Below are 25,100 nucleotides of genomic sequence, written 5' to 3' on the forward strand. Positions count from 1 at the left end.
GACAAAGGCTACCTTGTCAACTGCATTTCATTATAGAAGTCTTTCTTAGCCCTCTGCACAAGTGTCCTCTTAACGTTAGTGTATTAAATATAATTTCGTAAACTTGTCAGCATACCTCGTGAATCGTTTAACAAAATTACTATTCAACAGAGAGCATGCCTTCCAAGCACAGTTCCAGGCTTTTTAATTATTTACTACAATGACATTGAATAGAACAAAATGTCTACTAGAGGGCAATGGAGTTGAATGACATATCTAACAAGCTATACTGTAATTATGGTGAGCACAGAAGGCACTGTAGTTGAAAATGAGAGTATGGATTGTGCTGACATCTAGCTGGGTTCTGCCCTCTGAAACATGGTGAGCCAAATTGCTAATCTGATTTATGACATTATTATAGGTATTTCTATTCTGTAAAGCTTTCTTTTCCTTCTGATGTAAAAAAATCAAACTAAGAGACAGTGTAAACTTAGCAACTACAAGACAATTGAGGCATTTATTCTGTCTTCTGTCCTAGAGAGTTGCAGTTTATTGCAAAGATTATTGGCTGAAGAAATTCTAAAATCTCCATTTGATAACAATGACTTACATGGGTTTATTTTTTAGTGTAAAGTATTTTCAGTGAGCACATATTTCAAATTATTCTTGCAGAGTTTTCCGGGCCTTGTTCACACCAGTGCGATTTCAGATGCGACTTGAGTCGCACAAAATCGCATGGCAATGGTGTTTGGTGTTTGTTCACATCACTGCGACTCAGCACTAGCAATTTTGGAAAAGGTTCCTGCACTACTTTGGTTTGATTCCAGTGGGCTTTTGGTACAAAAGAATATGCAAACCACTTCAAAGTAGCATCAAAGTAACGTCCAACTAACATCCAATTAGCACTACATAATCACACTGAAAAGAGACTCGGTCATTTAAAAAAACAAAAACAAAAAACAACTGCACATAATCGCTGCACGTAACAAGTCTTTTGCAGCTGAATCCTGGGCCATTCTGACAGTAAAACTCCAATGCATCAAGGTATTGTTTGGACTTGCCAATACCTGTACTCCCATAGACATGCTTACTGGCACATCACTATAATCAGCTGAGCCGTTGGCCTGTAGAAAGGAGAAAGAGGCATCACTATCTAGAACTGCCAAAGCTTTCCTGTCAGAACTGCTTGGGATTTTTCTGCGTCCACAGGGCTTTGGATGCTAGCTTAGGTACAGTATGTGTAAGCATCCCTTAATGGCTTCATTGCTTACCTGCAAAAGTTGCAGAGCAGCACCATTCACTTGAATCAATAATAATAAGCGTGGTTGTAAAGCAAAGCATTGCGACCGTGGCATGTGTACACCCCAAGCCACTGCCTCTGTAACTTAAAAGGGTAGCTGTTGGAAGAGAGTGAAAGGGCAGCTCAACCTCAGGGCTTTACTGTCTTCCAACCGCTAGTGTGAATGAGCCCTGAAAGCTGAAGGTTAGCTATTAAAAAATTGGATTTTTTTCTACATACTCACCTGTAAAATCCATTTCTTGGAGTACATCATGGGACACACAGCAGGCTATTCATGACTATGTGGGTTATAGGCCACCTATAGGTGAATGGACACTGGCCAAACAATCAGAGAGGAGGTTCTCCCATATATAACCCCTCCTGTACAGGAAGTATATGACATTCCTGAAAGTAATGACATTCCCAAAAGAGTGGTGGGACCTCTGTGTCCCGTGATGTACGCCAAGAAATGGACTTTACAGGTAAGCATGTAGAAAAAAATCCAGTTTTTCTTTATCATACTTCACAGGACACAGTGCAGGCTATCCATGACTATGTGGGATGTCCCAAAGCAATATGAAATTTGACGGGAGGGTGACACCATGGTAGGCACTGTCAATCATCCCTCAGGACCTACTCAGCCATTCTTAAAACACTGCAGCCAATGGCAGAATCTTCTGCGGCTTTGACATCCACCTGGTATAATTTTGTGATGTGTGAACTAAAGACTATGTAGCGGTATTGCAAACTTGAGCCACTTATGCCTGATGGAAGAAAGCCCAAAATGCCCCCAAACTTTCGGGTGTGTGCCTTCACCCGAAAGGGTGGGACTTTACCTTTCAAACCATAAGCTTGAATGATCAATTGGCGAATCCAGTGAGAAATAGTTGCCTTGGATGCCGCCTGCCCCTTCCTAGGCCCGTATGGCAGCACAAACAGAGTATCTAACCTCCTGACCTGTGCTGTCTCCATCTAGAAGACACTCACAGCATGAACCACATCCAAGATATGCAGAGATCTCTCTCTTGCTGACTGAGGCCCAGGAAAGAATGAAGGCAGAACTATGTCCTGATTGAGATGAAAATCAGAATCCACTTTTGGTAAAAAGCCCGGATGAGGTCGCAACATTACCTTATCATAATGCAAAACCAGAAATGGTTCTCTGCAAGATAAAGCTGCCGGCACTGACAACCTTCTCACAGAAGTGACTACCTCTAGAAGCAACACCTTACAAGTCAACAGGACCAGTGGAATCTCTCCAATAGGTTCAAATGGTGGCTTTTGCAAAATCTCCAAAACCAAGTTCAGGTCCCAAGGACACAAAGGCAACCTGACAGAAGGAGCCATATGCATTACTCCTCGTAAAAAAGTGCGGACCAAAGAATGAGACGCAATGAGCCTCTGGAAAAAAAAAAATAGTCACTGAAGCACGGCCCATAATGGTACCAACAGCCAAATTCTTCTGTAACCCTGTTTGAAAAAACAACAGAATCCTGCCAATCACATACTTTCGTGGGTGCCATTTATAAACCTCATACCAGGTAATGTAACCCTTCCAGGTTCTGTAATAAAATGTTCCTAGAAACTTCCTTTCTAGCACCCAATATGATGGGGATGACAGAATCCGACACTCCCCTATCCTTTAGGATCTAGGTTTCAATAGCCTCACCATCAAATTTAGTGACCGTAAAGCTGGTTTGCAGTATGGGACCTTGAGACAACAGGTCTGGCTGATATGGCAGGGAACTGGAAAAAAAGGCGCTGTGGAAAATGCTCTCAGACAAGCACCTTAGTGAAGGTGCATCTTTATTGGGTGAGATAAAGTAGCAAGTATAATAAAATTAACCAGCCTGAAGTGGACAGTGTGATTCCAATGGACGGCCCGTCCGCTCTGAGGGGAGCTGAGATCAAAGAATGCTCCTGTCGACTTCAAATCACGTGGTGTCAGCGTACCAGCGTCCTGGGTGGTGTCACCATGGCAAACGAAGGCAGTGTCCGGCGTTGGCTTCAGCTGGGAGCATATGTGGGGTTACCAAGACGACATGTTTCGCGCAGTTGCGCTTTGTCAAGTCACTGGTAACCATGGCCGGCGGCCATTATATAGAAGACCATTAAAGGGAAGGCTGGCTGAGTGTAATTAGCAGGGGATGGGGTGTCAATCAGAGCGGACGGCTCGTCCTGAAGCAATGCTGAATACAAATTTAAAGGTACAGATTGAAAGTTATAAAAAATGATATGTATAAAAACAATAGCATTGGAAAGCATGATATACTTTCATCTTTAGTGAAATAAAGGTAATACAATAACAAAAAAAAAAAAAAAACAAAAAAAAAAACAAAAAAAAAAAAAAAAAAAAAAAACACACACAAGTTAAAAATGACATCGCTGGTTCATGGAAGCTATGTCAAAAATTGCGTTTACAGTGAGGTAATTATGGGTATATGGGCAAAGAAGGGAGTAGGGAGAAGTGAATGCTAGGCATATGAAAATGACTGTATCAAAGGTATATGAAAATGACTGTATAAAAAGGTATGACTAAAAGGAATATAATAAAATCAATCCTGGTATCAAATTAGGTAGCTCATATGTTCATAATTAAATAAATATAATAGATGCGTAATAACATGTATTCGTAATTGAGTGCACAGAATATATACATGGTGACAGTGCAGATTAAAAAACAAGGATTAAAAGAAGACAATACTGTATGTAATAAAAAAAAAAAAAAAAAAAAAAAAAAAAAAAAAAAACACACTGGAGGATCCTAGTTCCGGGGACTAGAAGTCAAACTTGTTAAATAATGCTATGGATTTCAAGATCCTCATTGAGACCATTGGGGGTCATAGAACCTAATTTGTAGATCCAGAACGTCTCTCTCTTACACAAACGGGCTAGTCTTTCATTGTCAGTAAATGTACCCTTTGGAATATGTTCGATTGCTAAGACCTCAAGAAGACTGAAATTATTTTGATGGGATTGCAAAAAGTGCCTAGGGACACTATGCTTATCGCATCCATCTCTTATAAGTCTTCTGTGCTCCCCTATGCGTTTGCGTAGAGGGCGTGTGGTTCGGCCTACATATAGGAGCTTACACGGGCATGTGAGAACGTATATGACGTGGTCAGTTGCACACGTTATAAACTGACGAATGTGGTAGCTGTTGCCCTGGGAGTCCAAAAACTGTGATCTACCATGGGTGATGGACTGACAGGTGAGACAACCTCTTTTGTTGCATCTGTAGATACCAATTCTGTCGTCAAATGTAGGAAGGGGGCCGTTGTCTATGTAGGTGGACAGTGACATTTTGCTTGGGGCTAGAATGTTTTTCAAACAACGGGCTCTCTTGAAAGTTACTTGTGGGGCGCGTGGGAGATTAGGCGCTAATCTAGGATCTAATTGTAAAATGTGCCAGTGTTTGCGAATGATGTTTGTAATATCACGATGTGATGTGTTGAAACCAGTGATGAACCTAACCGAGTTAGACTGGTCACGGGCCTGAGTGTATGTTCGGTCTATCAATACGCTATGTTTGGTATATGCGTTTTTTATAAGGGAAGGGGGATAGCCTTTCTCAGAAAACTTTTTTGAAAGGAGAGAACCTTGTTCTTGGTAATCACATAATTTTGAACAGTTCTTCCTTAGTCTTTGGAATTGGCCACTGGGAATATTATTTTTCCAGGCTGGATGGTGACAGCTAGAATAGTGTAGATATGGGTTCCCACTAGTGGGTTTGGTGTAATTTGTACTACAAATTTCATTATCTGTGACTGACAAAACCAAGTCTAAAAAGATTATATCTTGAGAGTTAAAAACATGAGTAAAAGAAAGTCCAAGGTAGTTTGAATTGCAATATGCGACGAAAGATAAAAATTCGTTCAAATCACCATCCCAGATTAATAAAATGTCATCAATATAGCGCCCAAAAAAAATGATATATTTGGCAAAGGGGTTGTTTATTTGTATATATTGTTTCTCCCAAAAGCCCATTGTGAGATTGGCGTAACAAGGGGCGAAATTCGCTCCCATCGCAGTCCCTTTAGTTTGCAAGTAAAATTGGTCAAGGAATGTAAAATAATTATGGGTAAGGCAAAATTCTGTACATTCAATAATAAATTTGGCTTGGGTGGAGTTGATAGAACTTTCAGAAGATAAGAAATATTGAAGAGCCTGTAGGCCTATGTGGTGGGGGATTGATGTGTATAAGGAAGTTACATCAAGTGATGCCCAATGATACCCATGTTTCCACTGATAATGGCTGAGGATTTCTATCACATGACTGGAGTCTCTGATGTATGACGGCAATTGTACAACTAATGGTTGGAGAAAATGGTCGATGTATTTAGAAAGGCCATTAGTGAAACTATTGGTGCTTGCAATAATAGGACGGCCAGGGGGATGTGTAGTAGATTTGTGTATTTTTGGCAAATGATAAAAATATGGGGTACTACAAATAGGGGGAAGGAGAAAAGACTTTTCTCTCTTATTAATTACGCTATCATTATAGGCTTTGTCAATGAGTAATTTGAGGGCTATTTGATATTCTGGTAAGGGATCTGCCTTTAGTAACTGATATGTATCGATATCGGAAAGGAGACGAATGGACTCATTGATGTAATCACTGGTGTGTTGTACAACAAGACTTCCTCCTTTATCAGCTTGCTTGATGACAATGTTTTTATTGTTCTCTAAGTCTTTTAGGGCTTGTGCTTCGGAATTGCTCATGTTATAACTGATAGGTGGCTTATTGCACAAGCTGAGAAGATCTTTATAAGCTGCCTGGTAGAAGGTCTCAATGTATGGTCCCTTGGACTGTACTGGAAAGAAACTGGATTTGGATTTAAAACTGGTGTGAATGATATCTGGGTCTAAGGAAATCTTAGGTGTTTGCATGTTAGAAGGATGGCTTTCCATCCATAGATCCTCTAGCATCTGGACTAATATTCTATCATCTTCTTGAAGAGAAGTGTCTGTATTGATAGTATGAGAATCAATACTAATAGTTTGGGGATCAGTGTCAGATGGGGAGATATTAGAAAAATGTCTTTTGATAGTTAAAGACCGAACAAAACGATTTAGGTCTTGAAATAGGTAAAATTTGTTAGGGCCAGATGCAGGGGAGAAACTGAGCCCTTTCCGGAGTAAAGATAGCTCATCATTAGATAGTATGTGTGAGGAGAGATTAAAAATCTTTACTGTACTATTGTGCTCGGTGAGTCTAGTTTCTCTTTCTTTTTTAGCCTGGAATCTCTTTCCACCACGTCTGCCTCTTCTAGTTTTCTTTTTTCTTTTACTGTCCCCATTGGGAGGGTCTCTAAAAAAACTTGTGAAAGGGAGCTAGGATCACTTTCTGATGGTAGTCGGGAAGGGGGTATAGAATTTCCTGTGATGAAGGAATTTAGGTCCTGAGATAAAGGACCATAACGGTTTGGAGTAGGAATTGAAAAAGAATTGTTTAGTGGTAAATCTGTGCTAATGGATGAGATGGGATTGGAAAGATTATTACTGGAGGTTGTGACATTGTTGGGAGGGGGAGGGTTAGGCAGGGAAACACCAATGGCATCAGAATGTTGAATTAATAGATTAATAGATGTAGATTCAATGGATGATGATGGTGTTGGAAAGGTCGTGCTGGGTGTATGTTGGATGGAGGAGGAAGGGGGAAGGGGTTTTAAGTAATTATGAGGTCGTTTAGGTTTGTTAAATTTTTTGGGAATCTCTGTGGGGGGAAACTTTGTAACAGAGGGAATATTGATCTTACTTTGTTTTCTGTTCCATGTAAAGATGTGACCTAACTTGTAATCTTCGATATCTCTATCTAATTTTCCTAGTTTTTTGGATACTATGTCATCCTCATTTTTAAGAATATTGGTATCTAATGTTTTTCTCCATTTTTGGTAAAGACATGAGGAGCTGAACTCTTGAATTTTGTTTTCTTTTTCCTTAATTTTGGTTTCTGCCAGTTTTAGTTTGCGTTCCCTTTGTTGGATGATTAATTTAATCCATTTGGTAGTGCAGAACTCAGAGATCAGTTCCCAGTCTTTTTTGAGGTCGTCATCAAGAAAATCACAGTGTTTTTTAATGCGTAGGCCTCTTGGTGTTATCCCAAGTTCTAAATATTTTTTAAGGAAAGAGAGGTCCCACCATTGTGCATTTTCAAACTGTTTTGCATATCGCAACTGAACAAAAGCTTGTCTCATTCTATTTTCATAGTCTTTTGTATGAGGAGGTGTTATTTCTTTAGGAGATAAAATAGCATGTAATTGGGTGTTTGTTTGGTGGGAATTCAAATGACTAAATATAGACTGTAATCTGGTGTATCTCAAGTTGGCCATGGTGGGAGAGAAGCAAGGGAAGGAGAAAAAAAAAAAAAAAAAAAAAAAAAAAAAAAAAAAAAGTGCGTTGTGGTGCAAAAAAATTATATTATAACTCTTCTATACAATAAGGAATTGGTAAAACCATATAGACTATATCATATAATACCATATAAAAGCAGACTTTATTTACTGTTCGCAGACAGTGTTTGATGATAATAAGTGCGTTTTGAACACTTCAGTAAGTCCAAAAATAGAAATGAAAACGCATGAAGTGTGTCATGCAATACGTAGAATAAAAGTCTATCTAGCCAGATCTTCATAGAAAACTGCATGCAATGGCAACTTGTAAGTTTGTGGAACATCACTTTGAAACCGAAAAGGGAGGGGGGGGTTGAATGAAACCAAGCCTTCAAGGGAAAAGGGTTGTTGTATGTGGTAAGTAATATGAATGAACGTACACTTGTAGGCTCTGAATTCCCAGTAGTAGACAAAAGTCAAATTACCATGGAGTACCATGCAGCTCTAAAGGAAAAAAGCCAAACGAGGCTTGTGAAAGGAAAACTCATACAAATGAGCGCAGAGAGGCCACTCCAGGTGGAAACATGTGAACAGTTAATCATGAGCTCACCACTGCTGCCTTGTTAATCATATGCATGATAAAGAGAACTGGAAAAAAAGGCGCTGTGGAAAATGCTCTCAGACAAGCACCTTAGTGAAGGTGCATCTTTATTGGGTGAGATAAAGTAGCAAGTATAATAAAATTAACCAGCCTGAAGTGGACAGTGTGATTCCAATGGACGGCCCGTCCGCTCTGAGGGGAGCTGAGATCAAAGAATGCTCCTGTCGACTTCAAATCACGTGGTGTCAGCGTACCAGCGTCCTGGGTGGTGTCACCATGGCAAACGAAGGCAGTGTCCGGCGTTGGCTTCAGCTGGGAGCATATGTGGGGTTACCAAGACGACATGTTTCGCGCAGTTGCGCTTTGTCAAGTCACTGGTAACCATGGCCGGCGGCCATTATATAGAAGACCATTAAAGGGAAGGCTGGCTGAGTGTAATTAGCAGGGGATGGGGTGTCAATCAGAGCGGACGGCTCGTCCTGAAGCAATGCTGAATACAAATTTAAAGGTACAGATTGAAAGTTATAAAAAATGATATGTATAAAAACAATAGCATTGGAAAGCATGATATACTTTCATCTTTAGTGAAATAAAGGTAATACAATAACAAAAAAAAAAAAACAAAAAAAAAAAAAAAAAAAAAAAAAAAAAAAAAAAAAAAAAAACACACACAAGTTAAAAATGACATCGCTGGTTCATGGAAGCTATGTCAAAAATTGCGTTTACAGTGAGGTAATTATGGGTATATGGGCAAAGAAGGGAGTAGGGAGAAGTGAATGCTAGGCATATGAAAATGACTGTATCAAAGGTATATGAAAATGACTGTATAAAAAGGTATGACTAAAAGGAATATAATAAAATCAATCCTGGTATCAAATTAGGTAGCTCATATGTTCATAATTAAATAAATATAATAGATGCGTAATAACATGTATTCGTAATTGAGTGCACAGAATATATACATGGTGACAGTGCAGATTAAAAAACAAGGATTAAAAGAAGACAATACTGTATGTAATAAAAAAAAAAAAAAAAAAAAAAAAAAAAACACACTGGAGGATCCTAGTTCCGGGGACTAGAAGTCAAACTTGTTAAATAATGCTATGGATTTCAAGATCCTCATTGAGACCATTGGGGGTCATAGAACCTAATTTGTAGATCCAGAACGTCTCTCTCTTACACAAACGGGCTAGTCTTTCATTGTCAGTAAATGTACCCTTTGGAATATGTTCGATTGCTAAGACCTCAAGAAGACTGAAATTATTTTGATGGGATTGCAAAAAATACAGTATAAGTACAGTACTGTCTTCTTTTAATCCTTGTTTTTTAATCTGCACTGTCACCATGTATATATTCTGTGCACTCAATTACGAATACATGTTATTACGCATCTATTATATTTATTTAATTATGAACATATGAGCTACCTAATTTGATACCAGGATTGATTTTATTATATTCCTTTTAGTCATACCTTTTTATACAGTCATTTTCATATACCTTTGATACAGTCATTTTCATATGCCTAGCATTCACTTCTCCCTACTCCCTTCTTTGCCCATATACCCATAATTACCTCACTGTAAACGCAATTTTTGACATAGCTTCCATGAACCAGCGATGTCATTTTTAACTTGTGTGTGTTTTTTTTTTTTTTTTTTTTTTGTTTTTTTTTTTTGTTTTTTTTTTTTTTTTGTTATTGTATTACCTTTATTTCACTAAAGATGAAAGTATATCATGCTTTCCAATGCTATTGTTTTTATACATATCATTTTTTATAACTTTCAATCTGTACCTTTAAATTTGTATTCAGCATTGCTTCAGGACGAGCCGTCCGCTCTGATTGACACCCCATCCCCTGCTAATTACACTCAGCCAGCCTTCCCTTTAATGGTCTTCTATATAATGGCCGCCGGCCATGGTTACCAGTGACTTGACAAAGCGCAACTGCGCGAAACATGTCGTCTTGGTAACCCCACATATGCTCCCAGCTGAAGCCAACGCCGGACACTGCCTTCGTTTGCCATGGTGACACCACCCAGGACGCTGGTACGCTGACACCACGTGATTTGAAGTCGACAGGAGCATTCTTTGATCTCAGCTCCCCTCAGAGCGGACGGGCCGTCCATTGGAATCACACTGTCCACTTCAGGCTGGTTAATTTTATTATACTTGCTACTTTATCTCACCCAATAAAGATGCACCTTCACTAAGGTGCTTGTCTGAGAGCATTTTCCACAGCGCCTTTTTTTCCAGTTCTCTTTATCATGCATATGATTAACAAGGCAGCAGTGGTGAGCTCATGATTAACTGTTCACATGTTTCCACCTGGAGTGGCCTCTCTGCGCTCATTTGTATGAGTTTTCCTTTCACAAGCCTCGTTTGGCTTTTTTCCTTTAGAGCTGCATGGTACTCCATGGTAATTTGACTTTTGTCTACTACTGGGAATTCAGAGCCTACAAGTGTACGTTCATTCATATTACTTACCACATACAACAACCCTTTTCCCTTGAAGGCTTGGTTTCATTCAACCCCCCCCTCCCTTTTCGGTTTCAAAGTGATGTTCCACAAACTTACAAGTTGCCATTGCATGCAGTTTTCTATGAAGATCTGGCTAGATAGACTTTTATTCTACGTATTGCATGACACACTTCATGCGTTTTCATTTCTATTTTTGGACTTACTGAAGTGTTCAAAACGCACTTATTATCATCAAACACTGTCTGCGAACAGTAAATAAAGTCTGCTTTTATATGGTATTATATGATATAGTCTATATGGTTTTACCAATTCCTTATTGTATAGAAGAGTTATAATATAATTTTTTTGCACCACAACGCACTTTTTTTTTTTTTTTTTTTTTTTTTTTTTTTTTTTTTTTTTTTTTTTTTTTTTTTCTCCTTCCCTTGCTTCTCTCCCACCATGGCCAACTTGAGATACACCAGATTACAGTCTATATTTAGTCATTTGAATTCCCACCAAACAAACACCCAATTACATGCTATTTTATCTCCTAAAGAAATAACACCTCCTCATACAAAAGACTATGAAAATAGAATGAGACAAGCTTTTGTTCAGTTGCAATATGCAAAACAGTTTGAAAATGCACAATGGTGGGACCTCTCTTTCCTTAAAAAATATTTAGAACTTGGGATAACACCAAGAGGCCTACGCATTAAAAAACACTGTGATTTTCTTGATGACGACCTCAAAAAAGACTGGGAACTGATCTCTGAGTTCTGCACTACCAAATGGATTAAATTAATCATCCAACAAAGGGAACGCAAACTAAAACTGGCAGAAACCAAAATTAAGGAAAAAGAAAACAAAATTCAAGAGTTCAGCTCCTCATGTCTTTACCAAAAATGGAGAAAAACATTAGATACCAATATTCTTAAAAATGAGGATGACATAGTATCCAAAAAACTAGGAAAATTAGATAGAGATATCGAAGATTACAAGTTAGGTCACATCTTTACATGGAACAGAAAACAAAGTAAGATCAATATTCCCTCTGTTACAAAGTTTCCCCCCACAGAGATTCCCAAAAAATTTAACAAACCTAAACGACCTCATAATTACTTAAAACCCCTTCCCCCTTCCTCCTCCATCCAACATACACCCAGCACGACCTTTCCAACACCATCATCATCCATTGAATCTACATCTATTAATCTATTAATTCAACATTCTGATGCCATTGGTGTTTCCCTGCCTAACCCTCCCCCTCCCAACAATGTCACAACCTCCAGTAATAATCTTTCCAATCCCATCTCATCCATTAGCACAGATTTACCACTAAACAATTCTTTTTCAATTCCTACTCCAAACCGTTATGGTCCTTTATCTCAGGACCTAAATTCCTTCATCACAGGAAATTCTATACCCCCTTCCCGACTACCATCAGAAAGTGATCCTAGCTCCCTTTCACAAGTTTTTTTAGAGACCCTCCCAATGGGGACAGTAAAAGAAAAAAGAAAACTAGAAGAGGCAGACGTGGTGGAAAGAGATTCCAGGCTAAAAAAGAAAGAGAAACTAGACTCACCGAGCACAATAGTACAGTAAAGATTTTTAATCTCTCCTCACACATACTATCTAATGATGAGCTATCTTTACTCCGGAAAGGGCTCAGTTTCTCCCCTGCATCTGGCCCTAACAAATTTTACCTATTTCAAGACCTAAATCGTTTTGTTCGGTCTTTAACTATCAAAAGACATTTTTCTAATATCTCCCCATCTGACACTGATCCCCAAACTATTAGTATTGATTCTCATACTATCAATACAGACACTTCTCTTCAAGAAGATGATAGAATATTAGTCCAGATGCTAGAGGATCTATGGATGGAAAGCCATCCTTCTAACATGCAAACACCTAAGATTTCCTTAGACCCAGATATCATTCACACCAGTTTTAAATCCAAATCCAGTTTCTTTCCAGTACAGTCCAAGGGACCATACATTGAGACCTTCTACCAGGCAGCTTATAAAGATCTTCTCAGCTTGTGCAATAAGCCACCTATCAGTTATAACATGAGCAATTCCGAAGCACAAGCCCTAAAAGACTTAGAGAACAATAAAAACATTGTCATCAAGCAAGCTGATAAAGGAGGAAGTCTTGTTGTACAACACACCAGTGATTACATCAATGAGTCCATTCGTCTCCTTTCCGATATCGATACATATCAGTTACTAAAGGCAGATCCCTTACCAGAATATCAAATAGCCCTCAAATTACTCATTGACAAAGCCTATAATGATAGCGTAATTAATAAGAGAGAAAAGTCTTTTCTCCTTCCCCCTATTTGTAGTACCCCATATTTTTATCATTTGCCAAAAATACACAAATCTACTACACATCCCCCTGGCCGTCCTATTATTGCAAGCACCAATAGTTTCACTAATGGCCTTTCTAAATACATCGACCATTTTCTCCAACCATTAGTTGTACAATTGCCGTCATACATCAGAGACTCCAGTCATGTGATAGAAATCCTCAGCCATTATCAGTGGAAACATGGGTATCATTGGGCATCACTTGATGTAACTTCCTTATACACATCAATCCCCCACCACATAGGCCTACAGGCTCTTCAATATTTCTTATCTTCTGAAAGTTCTATCAACTCCACCCAAGCCAAATTTATTATTGAATGTACAGAATTTTGCCTTACCCATAATTATTTTACATTCCTTGACCAATTTTACTTGCAAACTAAAGGGACTGCGATGGGAGCGAATTTCGCCCCTTGTTACGCCAATCTCACAATGGGCTTTTGGGAGAAACAATATATACAAATAAACAACCCCTTTGCCAAATATATCATTTTTTTTGGGCGCTATATTGATGACATTTTATTAATCTGGGATGGTGATTTGAACGAATTTTTATCTTTCGTCGCATATTGCAATTCAAACTACCTTGGACTTTCTTTTACTCATGTTTTTAACTCTCAAGATATAATCTTTTTAGACTTGGTTTTGTCAGTCACAGATAATGAAATTTGTAGTACAAATTACACCAAACCCACTAGTGGGAACCCATATCTACACTATTCTAGCTGTCACCATCCAGCCTGGAAAAATAATATTCCCAGTGGCCAATTCCAAAGACTAAGGAAGAACTGTTCAAAATTATGTGATTACCAAGAACAAGGTTCTCTCCTTTCAAAAAAGTTTTCTGAGAAAGGCTATCCCCCTTCCCTTATAAAAAACGCATATACCAAACATAGCGTATTGATAGACCGAACATACACTCAGGCCCGTGACCAGTCTAACTCGGTTAGGTTCATCACTGGTTTCAACACATCACATCGTGATATTACAAACATCATTCGCAAACACTGGCACATTTTACAATTAGATCCTAGATTAGCGCCTAATCTCCCACGCGCCCCACAAGTAACTTTCAAGAGAGCCCGTTGTTTGAAAAACATTCTAGCCCCAAGCAAAATGTCACTGTCCACCTACATAGACAACGGCCCCCTTCCTACATTTGACGACAGAATTGGTATCTACAGATGCAACAAAAGAGGTTGTCTCACCTGTCAGTCCATCACCCATGGTAGATCACAGTTTTTGGACTCCCAGGGCAACAGCTACCACATTCGTCAGTTTATAACGTGTGCAACTGACCACGTCATATACGTTCTCACATGCCCGTGTAAGCTCCTATATGTAGGCCGAACCACACGCCCTCTACGCAAACGCATAGGGGAGCACAGAAGACTTATAAGAGATGGATGCGATAAGCATAGTGTCCCTAGGCACTTTTTGCAATCCCATCAAAATAATTTCAGTCTTCTTGAGGTCTTAGCAATCGAACATATTCCAAAGGGTACATTTACTGACAATGAAAGACTAGCCCGTTTGTGTAAGAGAGAGACGTTCTGGATCTACAAATTAGGTTCTATGACCCCCAATGGTCTCAATGAGGATCTTGAAATCCATAGCATTATTTAACAAGTTTGACTTCTAGTCCCCGGAACTAGGATCCTCCAGTGTGTTTTTTTTTTTTTTTTTTTTTTTTTTTTTTTTTTTTTTTTTTTTATTACATACAGTATTGTCTTCTTTTAATCCTTGTTTTTTAATCTGCACTGTCACCATGTATATATTCTGTGCACTCAATTACGAATACATGTTATTACGCATCTATTATATTTATTTAATTATGAACATATGAGCTACCTAATTTGATACCAGGATTGATTTTATTATATTCCTTTTAGTCATACCTTTTTATACAGTCATTTTCATATACCTTTGATACAGTCATTTTCATATGCCTAGCATTCACTTCTCCCTACTCCCTTCTTTGCCCATATACCCATAATTACCTCACTGTAAACGCAATTTTTGACATAGCTTCCATGAACCAGCGATGTCATTTTTAACTTGTGTGTGTTTTTTTTTTTTTTTTTTTTGTTTTTTTTTTTTTTGTTTTTTTTTTTTTTGTTATTGTATTACCTTTATTTCACTAAAGATGAAAGTATATCATGCTTTCCAATGCTATTGTTTTTATACATATCATTTTTTATAACTTTCAATCTGTACCTTTAAATTTGTATTCAGCATTGCTTCAGGACGAGCCGTCCGCTCTGATTGACACCCCATCCCCTGCTAATTACACTCAGCCAGCCTTCCCTTTAATGGTCTTCTATATAATGGCCGCCGGCCATGGTTACCAGTGACTTGACAAAGCGCAACTGCGCGAAACATGTCGTCTTGGTAACCCCACATATGCTCCCAGCTGAAGCCAACGCCGGACACTGCCTTCGTTTGCCATGGTGACACCACCCAGGACGCTGGTACGCTGACACCACGTGATTTGAAGTCGACAGGAGCATTCTTTGATCTCAGCTCCCCTCAGAGCGGACGGGCCGTCCATTGGAATCACACTGTCCACTTCAGGCTGGTTAATTTTATTATACTTGCTACTTTATCTCACCCAATAAAGATGCACCTTCACTAAGGTGCTTGTCTGAGAGCATTTTCCACAGCGCCTTTTTTTCCAGTTCTCTTTATCATGCATATGATTAACAAGGCAGCAGTGGTGAGCTCATGATTAACTGTTCACATGTTTCCACCTGGAGTGGCCTCTCTGCGCTCATTTGTATGAGTTTTCCTGATATGGCAGGGCCTACGGCCCGTCTACTGCCATCTTCACTATGTTCGAGTACCAGGCGCACCTGGGCCAGGCCACAGCAATCAGTATCATTGGAATAGACTCTTCCCAAATCCTGCATAAGAGACACGGCAGCAGCTGGATCAGTGGAAAGGCATAAATCAGTAAGAACTGGTTTCAGGGGATCACTAAGGTGTCTACCCCTGCCGCGCGAGGGTCCCTTATCCTGGACACAAAAAGACCGACCTTGTTGTTCAACCTGGATGCCAATAGTTCTACATTCGGGCAACCCCATCACTGGCAGACTTCCTTGAAAACATTGGGATGCAAAGCCCATTTCCCTGGAATCAAATGTCAATTTTTCACACCTGGAATGAACACTGCTGACAGACTTGGAGCATATCTCTCTGCCCAGGTCAGAATGTAGTTCACCTCCTTCTGGCCACCTCGACCCCTGGTACTGCCCTGGTAATTGATGTGTGCGACTGCTATGGCATTGTCGGACTGAATCCTTACAGGCCAACCTTGAAGCCTGGGTGTCCAATATCTCAGAGCCAGCCTCATTGCTCGAAGTTCCAGAACATTGATGGGAAGAACCCTTTCCTGTGGAAGCCATGTTCCCTGAACTATGGCCTCCTGCAGAACGGCCCCCCAACCTGAAAGGCTTGCTTCGGTGGTTACCAACTTCCATGCCACTGGCCAATTCAGACTCCGCTGCACCTCTGGAGACAGAGATATGCAGTAATCCAGGGTCGCAATCTTTTTGTTCCAAACATACAGAATGTACCTTTGCAGCGGTCTGGAGTGGAACTGAGCATAGGGAATAGCCTCAAATGAGGACAGCATCTTCCCCAGCAACCTCATACAGAGACGAATTGAAGGATACCTCTTGGCCTTCAAACTGCAGACCTTGTTCCTCAAGGTGCAAGGTTTCCCTGGAGGCAGAAATACCTTTGTCTGAACCGTGTCTAGGGTCATCCCCAAATACTCCAGGCTCTGCACTGGTTCCAGGGCCGACTTCTTGAGGTTGAGCACCCAGCCCAGCTGTTCCTGGATCTGCATCATAAGGACCACATCCTGCTTCAGACGTGGCACCGACCGATTTCTTAGCAAGAGATCAACGCTCTTTCAGCGTTACCTATAATGCTACCACCTCCCTCTCACTCCCCCTCTCTGTTGGGGTCCCTCAAGGCTCTGTCCTCGGGCCCCTTCTCTTCTCCATCTACACCTCCTCCCTTGGCCAACTCATACACTCTCACGGCTTCAACTACCACCTCTATGCCGACGACACACAAATCTATCTCTCAACCCCCCACCTCACCCCCTCGGTCTCCGCCCGAATCACACACCTGCTGAGCGACATATCAGACTGGATGTCGCTCCACTTCCTTAAACTGAACCTCTCCAAAACCGAGTTTCTTGTCTTCCCCCCAGCCCGGACACCACCCCCCATTGACTTCTCTATCACATCGAACAACGCTACCATCAAACCCACCCCGCAGGCCAGAGTACTTGGTGTCATTCTGGACTCCAACCTATCCTTCCAGCCTCAAGTCCAATCTTTAACAAACTCGTGCAGACTCCACCTCCGCAACATCGCCAAAATCCGCACGTTCCTAACTCCAGAAACCACTAAACAGCTCATCCATTCCCTCATCATATCACGACTCGACTACTGCAACTCCCTCCTCACTGGCCTGCCTCGCCGCTGGCTATCCCCGCTTCAGTCGATCCTGAATACGGCTGCCAGACTCATTCACCTTTCCAACCGCTCCGTCTCCGCCACCCCCCTCTGCCAATCCCTCCACTGGCTTCCGATTGCGCAACGGATCAAATTCAAAATCCTAACGCTGACGTACAAAGCTGTCCACCATACTGCCCCGAACTACATCACTGACCTAATATCCAAGTACCGCCCAGCACGCACACTCCGCTCCTCACAAGACCTCCTTCTCTCTAGTTCCCTGGTCTCCTCCTCCCATGCCCGCCTCCAGGACTTCTCCAGGGTGTCACCCATCCTCTGGAACTCCCTGCCCCAACCCATCAGATTATCACCTACTCTCCTCTCCTTTAGGCGCACCCTGAAAACCCATCTCTTCAGGGAAGCCTACCCCACCCCCTGGTAACTTGCCGACCTCCTCCACTCTTCCTAACACTCCATCCCCCACAGCTATCTCCTCCTGTGCCACCATCCCCTCCCTCCTAGATTGTAAGCTCGAAAGAGCAGGGCCCTCAATCCCCTCATGTTTTGCATTGTATTGGTATTGTTCTGTCACATGTTCTGTCCCCCTCTGTAATGTACAGCGCTGAGCGAACTATTGGCGCTTTATAAATACTGTATAATAATAATAACCTAGATAACCTGTGACAGATACTCCCCGAGCTCTGAGCAGCCCCAACACCGGAGCAAGAATTTTTGTGAACCTCAGAAATCTTTGGTGAGGAATGAATATTGGTACATGCAGGTATGCGTTCTTGATGTCTATGGACGCCAAAAAATCTCCCTCCTGTAGGGAAGCCACTACTGAACGAATCGATTCCATACGAAAGGATCAGACATATAGGAACAGATTTAGCCCCTTGAGGTCCAAAATGGCCTTACATCACCATTTGGTTTTGGGACTGTAAACAGGTTTGAATAAAACCCCTGAAACCTATCGCCCCCGGAACCTCTGTGATTACTCCTTGAGCCAATAGACAGTCGAGTGCCTGAAATAAAGCTCTTCTTTTCTCTGGATTTGTTGGTACATTTGATCTTAGAAACCGTGAAGAGGGAAATACCCAAAATTCTAGTCTGTACCCAAGAGAAATCGTGGAAATGACCCATTTGTCTTGGATTAGAGCTCTCCATGTGGCCACAAAATTCAAAAGCCTTCCCCCCACCCGAACAAGTGGGGGCGCCCCTTCATAAGGAGAGGGATGTTGGATCTGTCTTAGATGACTTTTGCACCTAGGGCCTCATTGGGTTTTGATTCTGAGATCTACCACTGGAGGCTGGGACCTGTGTGTGGCGAAACGTAGATAAGGGCCCAGCAACTGAAGCCCCTGAAACCTTAAAAGAAGGGTGTTTGGATTTCCTCTTAGAAGGTAGAAGAGTACTTTTACCCCCTGAAATCTTTTGGATATATTTGTCCAAATCTTCCCCAAACAGACGTTTCCCATGAAAGGGAAAACCTGCAAAGAATTTTTTTATGGCAGTTCTGTTGACCAACTCTTCAGCCACAAAACCCTGCAAATGTGCACTGATAAGAGGGCCAAGTGAGAAATCTGCTGAACTGAATCCTTGAGAGCATCAATCATGAAACACAAAGCATGCAGAACATCCTCCAAATCCTCAGCCAAGCATTTCCCCTGCCCTGACCCTATTGGTCTTCCAATCTGATGCTTGACACAGTCAGAAAGACTCTGGAAATACCAATAGCTGCCAGTGCTGGCTGTGCGGCAGAACCTGCCAGGGAGAAGGAGGTCTTAAGGAGAGACTCCAGCTTCTTATTTGCTGGGTCCTTAAAAACCTGAACATTATCCACAGGACATATTAAAGATTTATTCAGGGATGAAACTGCTGCATCCACTACAAGCAACCCCCATTTCTCAACAAATGTTTGTTCCATGGGGTACAAAACAGAAAACCTCTTTGGTGGCACAAAAACCCTGTCTGGGTGGTCTTAGTCGGCATACATAGTTTGCTCCAGAAGAGGATGCACCGGAAAGGCCTGAGTACACTGTGAAGGCTTCAAAGAGCTCAGGGAAGAATAAATAACCTCAGAAGTTTCTATCGAAGGTAGCCTGAATCCAGACCGTACCATAACAGGGAGGTCTTGGACTAAAAATCTCTAAGACTGGGAGGCAGAGACCTCCTGCTTCTCCACAGGCTGTGACTCCTTAAAAAAATTCTACAGCCTTACCTTCCTCCAGCTTTTCCTCATCCACTGGCTCCACCCATTCCTGCTCCAGGATTGGTGGTTCTAGTGACTGGGATCTATCCCGCTTCTTAGTCCCCTGAGAAACCGATGCAATCATCCTAGCAATCTTATCTTCTAAACCCGCTAAGACTGAAGCAAGATCATCCTTGGTTACATATGCTGAGGCAGAAGCCCCAGTAGTAGCCACAATGTCAGATAGACACAGCGGCTCAGACTGCCCAGTTGCTTCTGGCCTGTCAGGAGAGGATATTACAGCGGACCTTCGGCTAGGTTCCTCAGGACATGGTGGTGGTACATTAGTGCCCTTTCCTGCGGCACCTGCCTCACTCTACTTTAGAGAGCACAAACATGTGCAACTCCACTAGTAACACAGATAAGAATGACACAGCTATGTGAGTAGTGTGCTGAAGTAAAAACACTCAATGCAAATGCTGCCTTATGAGCCACCTAGGGCGGCTCCTGACTGACTGGTCTGAGCTTCCCCCTCAGGGGAGTACTCACATGCCCCTACAGAATAGCCTGCTCTGTGTCCAATCCACAAGAGATCTTTTGCCCATGTGTGTCCTTCTGTCAGGCACCAACCTTCACCCATCATGGCGGGCACTGTCATACAGACTTTCTAGGACTCAGTCCCCATGCTGAGGGGCTACTGCCCGAAACCCATATAGCATCCCATTGGAAGCCCCCTGGTTAGATTTTAAAACTGCACAGGGTTCCATCTGTGTGGGGTCCAGCGCCGTAAGACTGCATTACAAACAAAACTTCAAGTATTCTTCTCCTTATCCAACGAGGCTCGGGTAGCATCCATTTTAGCTCATAGCCTTCCGAATAGATCTGATTAAAGTCCCCGATTCTCTAATGGAACCGTTAAGGTATGCTCCAAAAGCAACAATTTCAGTGGCCATCCACCTTACAGACACTGCCAAAAAACGGAGGTACTTCCTGTATAGGAGGGATTTTATAGGGGAGGACCTTCTCTTTGATTGGTTGACCAGTGTCCATTTACCTACAGGTGGCTTATAACTCACATAGTCATGAATAGCCTGCTCTGTTTCCTGTGATGTACGATAAAGAAAAAACAAAATTCTCTATAGCTATAGTGAGCTAATTTACATGTAGTAAAGCTTACCCTACCTAAACAAAATGATGGCCACCTGCACACAGACACCAACTCCGTGTTGTATAAATGTGAATGAGATAAGTAAATGATAGCTTCAACTTCTGTTCTCCACCTGTAGAGAACTGCTCAAATATGTTTCACTCTTTTTTGGGCTTAATCAAAGAGGGCAAAACGCATCCGAGAAGTACTCTACAGGTGGAGAACAGATGAAACCACTATTTATTCATCTCATTCAAATTTATGCAACAGGGAGTTGGTGTCTGTGTGCAGATGGCCATCATTTTGTTGAAGTCTACTAGAGCCTGACAAGGCAATCCTGTCTGTCATGCACCTGTCTATGCACATACTGATTTGACTAATACAGGATTTGGGGGGCATTCGAGCCATACTATTTTCATTGTTCTGACGTTTGCCCCACATCATGCATGCAGCTGAATTCTGCACAAATCTTCACTTCAGGGAGGCCAGTCCTCTTCCTGCTGCTGAATTTCCAGTACACCAGGGAATAAGGAATCCATACATTCATCAGTTGAGCAGAAAAAAATGATTCCATTCCCTCATCCATGCATTAAATGTGGATGGGGGAATCCTTCAGCTGTGCTATTGTGTTCTGATGGTGGCTATATTCGGCAGCACTGGTCAATCAAGAAAAACTCAATAGGTTGGTCTACGGATTAACTTCTGTACAACCAGGGTGTCCATACATGGATCGAAATTCAACCAGTCTCTGCTGACCTGGATGAATTTCGATCCAAGTATGGCTGACTTAATAGCTTCAGGTCTTCTGTGAAGCTGCCGTAAAAATGTTCCCAATGAGGATCTGCCCCCTCCCCACTGCACCTTCATTGGAAATGTTCTTTCATTACTCTCACTGTAATATGACCTGTGAATGAATGAGAGTCTAATGAGTTATTGGATTCTCTTCCCCATTCACAGATCATGTTATAGGCAGTGAAAGCAATGAAAGAATGTTTCCACAGCAGCTTTACAGAAGATGTAAAGCTATTAACCATTGCAGTGCCAGAAATACAAATAAAGGAAGAGGACAGGGCATTTCTGCAATGCAGATTTCGCCATGATCCAGCTGCCTGCACAATGTTGGGACATACCTTCATTACAGGTAAGTTAGCTCACTAAAGCTATATCAATTTTTTTTTTTATGTTTAAACTTCAGCTTTAAAAGCTTTTTTTGTTCATACTTTTGTTGCTGAAATCTAGCTGAGCCACTAGAGGCAAACTAAAGTAGCTACTACAATGATTCTGCCTAACTACTTCACAACTGTTGAGATGATATCAGCCACATAAAGAATGTGTTGTTTTCAATAAGTTGGCCAAGTCAGAGACTTGTGTTGCGCCAAAAAGCAATGAAATAGAACTTTTTACTAGGACTGCAATGTGGGAAGCAGAACCTGGGTATTTCATGAGCAAAGATGGCCTTGAAGATATTTTAAACAATAGCAAGCCATTCACTGCTTTTTGAGTTTCTTATATAATATTCTATAATATTTATAACATTCTATAATTATAAATAATTATATATTATAATCATATCATATTCTATAACATTTCTAACATTATTACAATTTAAATTCTAACAGAATTTTATTCACCAGCACTGAACTAATTAAAATAAGACTCCATCCAAAACAAGCTAACTGGAATGTAGAAATGTTTGACCCTCTGCCATATTGCTATTATTGCCTGTGTCCTCATTGGAAGGATTCACCCTTACTTTCTGTCCTTGTCACAGTTGTCACAGGTTTACAGCTTCAAGAGATAGCTTATGTAAATATAGAGATGTGTCCAATATAGAGAATGTCCAAAACCGATTTGCTTTCATTAAATGAAAACCAAAGCCAAAGGTAATCGTAAAACACTTGTCAGACTTTCACACTCTTCACCTCGACCAATCAAAGAACACTGCATTAATTTACAAAATGCAAAGCATTCTCTGAATGGCACCTACAGGAAATAACTAACCTCCTGAGATCACAATGCTTCAGGCCAGCCATTTGACACAAGACCCACAAGCAAGTGGAGATAACTGAGGTAGCAGTGTCTACTTAAATGATTTCTGGCTTCCAGGGGGATCAGGTATATCGTAAACTGTACATAGTTAAACTGGTCCAAGCTGTCCCAATGTAACTATGTAAAAAAATACCATGCCTGGAATTGATCTTTGTCAATGAATTTGGCAAATTAATCTATTTAAAGATGATTTTGTGCTGGTTCACACTGGTGCGATTTCTGATGTGATTTGAGTCGCACACACACAAACATCAATGCACAAATTTGCCAGCACACCACGGATCATCATGTTTCATCCAAAGCTTTTAAAGAGGAGCTCCACCCAAAAGGGGAAGTTCCACTTTAAGAACTGCTCCCCCGCTCCCCATTAAGGATTGGCACCTTTGGCAAATTTGACAGGTACCTGCTCCCACTTCCGGTCCGATCGCCTACGCAAGGTGTCCTCCCTCCCTCCCTGTAGTCTTTTGGGACACGTGACAGGTCCCAGAATACTACAGGACCATTCAGAAAGTGCAGTGCTACTCGCGCATGCGCAGTGGGTACCCGGCTGTGAAGCCGCAAGCTATCACAGCCGGGTGCCCACACTGAAGATGCCGGCCTCCTGGAATACAGGACGGCCGGTGAAACGGGCTGCGGGGGACACACCATGGGACCGAGGGACAGGTAAGTGGCTGTTTTTTAAAAGTCAGCAGCTACAGTTTTTGTAGCTGCTGACTTTTATATTTTGACAGGGTGAGTGGAACTCTGCTTTAAGAGAGGAGGCAGATACTGAACATCGTACATGTTCCAACCTAAATATGCAACATGCAGCTGACACTAGAGAGTAATTGTCATATTTGGTGTTTTTTGTGTATCATTTTTCTATTCATATATAATAGAATTGGTATGAACATTGTCTTTATTAAAGTGGAACTTCACCCAAGAAGGGAAATTCTGCTCTTACTCCTCCTCCTCTTTACTTTTTGGCACATATTTTTTTTGGAGGGGAAGCAGGTACCTGGTTTTGACAGGTACCCACTCCCACTTCCGCTTGGATCCCAGAAGGCTTTATAACCAATCACTAAGCGCGGCTCACACATGCACAGTAAGCAGCCGACTGTGCAGCCACAAAGGGTCATAGCAGGCTTATAGTTAAGATGCTGGCGTCGGGAACCAAAGACCAGTGAAGACACTGGCTCTTGAGAGCATGGAGCTGGATCCTTGGGCAAGTGAGTGTCCTTTTTTTTTTTAAAAGCCAGCAGCTACAGTTTTTACAGCTGCTGATTTTTAATTTGGGAACAATAGACTAAAGAACTGCTTTAACCTAAGTTTATTAGAATATACAATATTTGCTATAATGGGTATGTGCTTTGCCATGCTCCAATTCAAGTAAACCTGTGATTAGCCCAACAACTACACGTACGTACTTGAAAAATGACTTTGATTGATGTTCAGCGTAGAAGTCCATAGCTTCTGTCCTGAAAGGGGGAAAAAAAATCACTGGTTATTCACCTAAAATGACTAACATTATCTGTTGCTCATATCAGGGGATATTGGTCTGTCAGAACTCTGATTACAGGTGTTAAACTGTGAGGAAAAAAATCCTACCCTGCAGTGGGGCTGTCTACTTCACTACAAGGTTTACTTGTATTTTAAGGCCTAGGAAACAGGGAAACTAAATTATACTTGCCTGATCCCTGCTCCCCTGGCAGTTGGCGCTCTCGTACACTCTGGCACTGGACCATCCCTCGGCACCTTTAAGTCCAGTGTAGGGCTAAGGACCCTGCATTGGTTTTGATGATGTCAGAGGACAGTCAGTAGCAACTGATGGCTTCCCGTCCTGCTTGTGCCCAGACTACAGTACCCTCCCACCCACACGAGGTACTGCACTCTAGGGGGAGGCAGAGAGCACAGCACACACTCCCCCTCCTTTTCCTTTCACTTTGCTGAGGATGACCAAGCTCCCTCATTGTCAAAGTAGTTTGGCTGGGGATCAGCAGCTCGGGCTCAGCTAACAGCTTTTCTCTACCAGGATGCTGCGGCACCAATGAGGACCTCAGGCAGCACCTCGGTTGAGAAAGGCTGCATTAAGGTGTTTTGCAAACTCTTTATTTTGAATGGGCTGCATAACACAGCATGTGTCAATGCAATAAAGGTGTGCACAGCAGCGCACTGCATTGCTGCATGAATGGGTCCTCCAGTTGATTTCTAACACCTTACAGCTTACCTGGTGTTT

General features: G+C 41.6%; 1 protein-coding gene across 1 annotated transcript in view; it reads right to left on the bottom strand.

Moving 5' to 3' along the window:
• Window positions 1–25,100, bottom strand: part of NME7 (NME/NM23 family member 7) — a 288,737-nt gene that overhangs the window by 165,300 nt on the left and 98,337 nt on the right. Inside the window, exon 5 of the mRNA XM_089668274.1 lies at window positions 24,292–24,342. Coding sequence (XP_089524400.1) covers window positions 24,292–24,342 — 51 coding nt within the window. The remainder of the gene's footprint in view (window positions 1–24,291; window positions 24,343–25,100) is intronic.

Source organism: Staurois parvus, unplaced genomic scaffold, assembly GCF_062004578.1.
Source record: "Staurois parvus isolate SC_StPar_1 unplaced genomic scaffold, SC_StPar_1.0 ptg000056l, whole genome shotgun sequence".
In the NCBI taxonomy this organism is placed as follows: Eukaryota; Metazoa; Chordata; class Amphibia; order Anura; family Ranidae; genus Staurois; species Staurois parvus.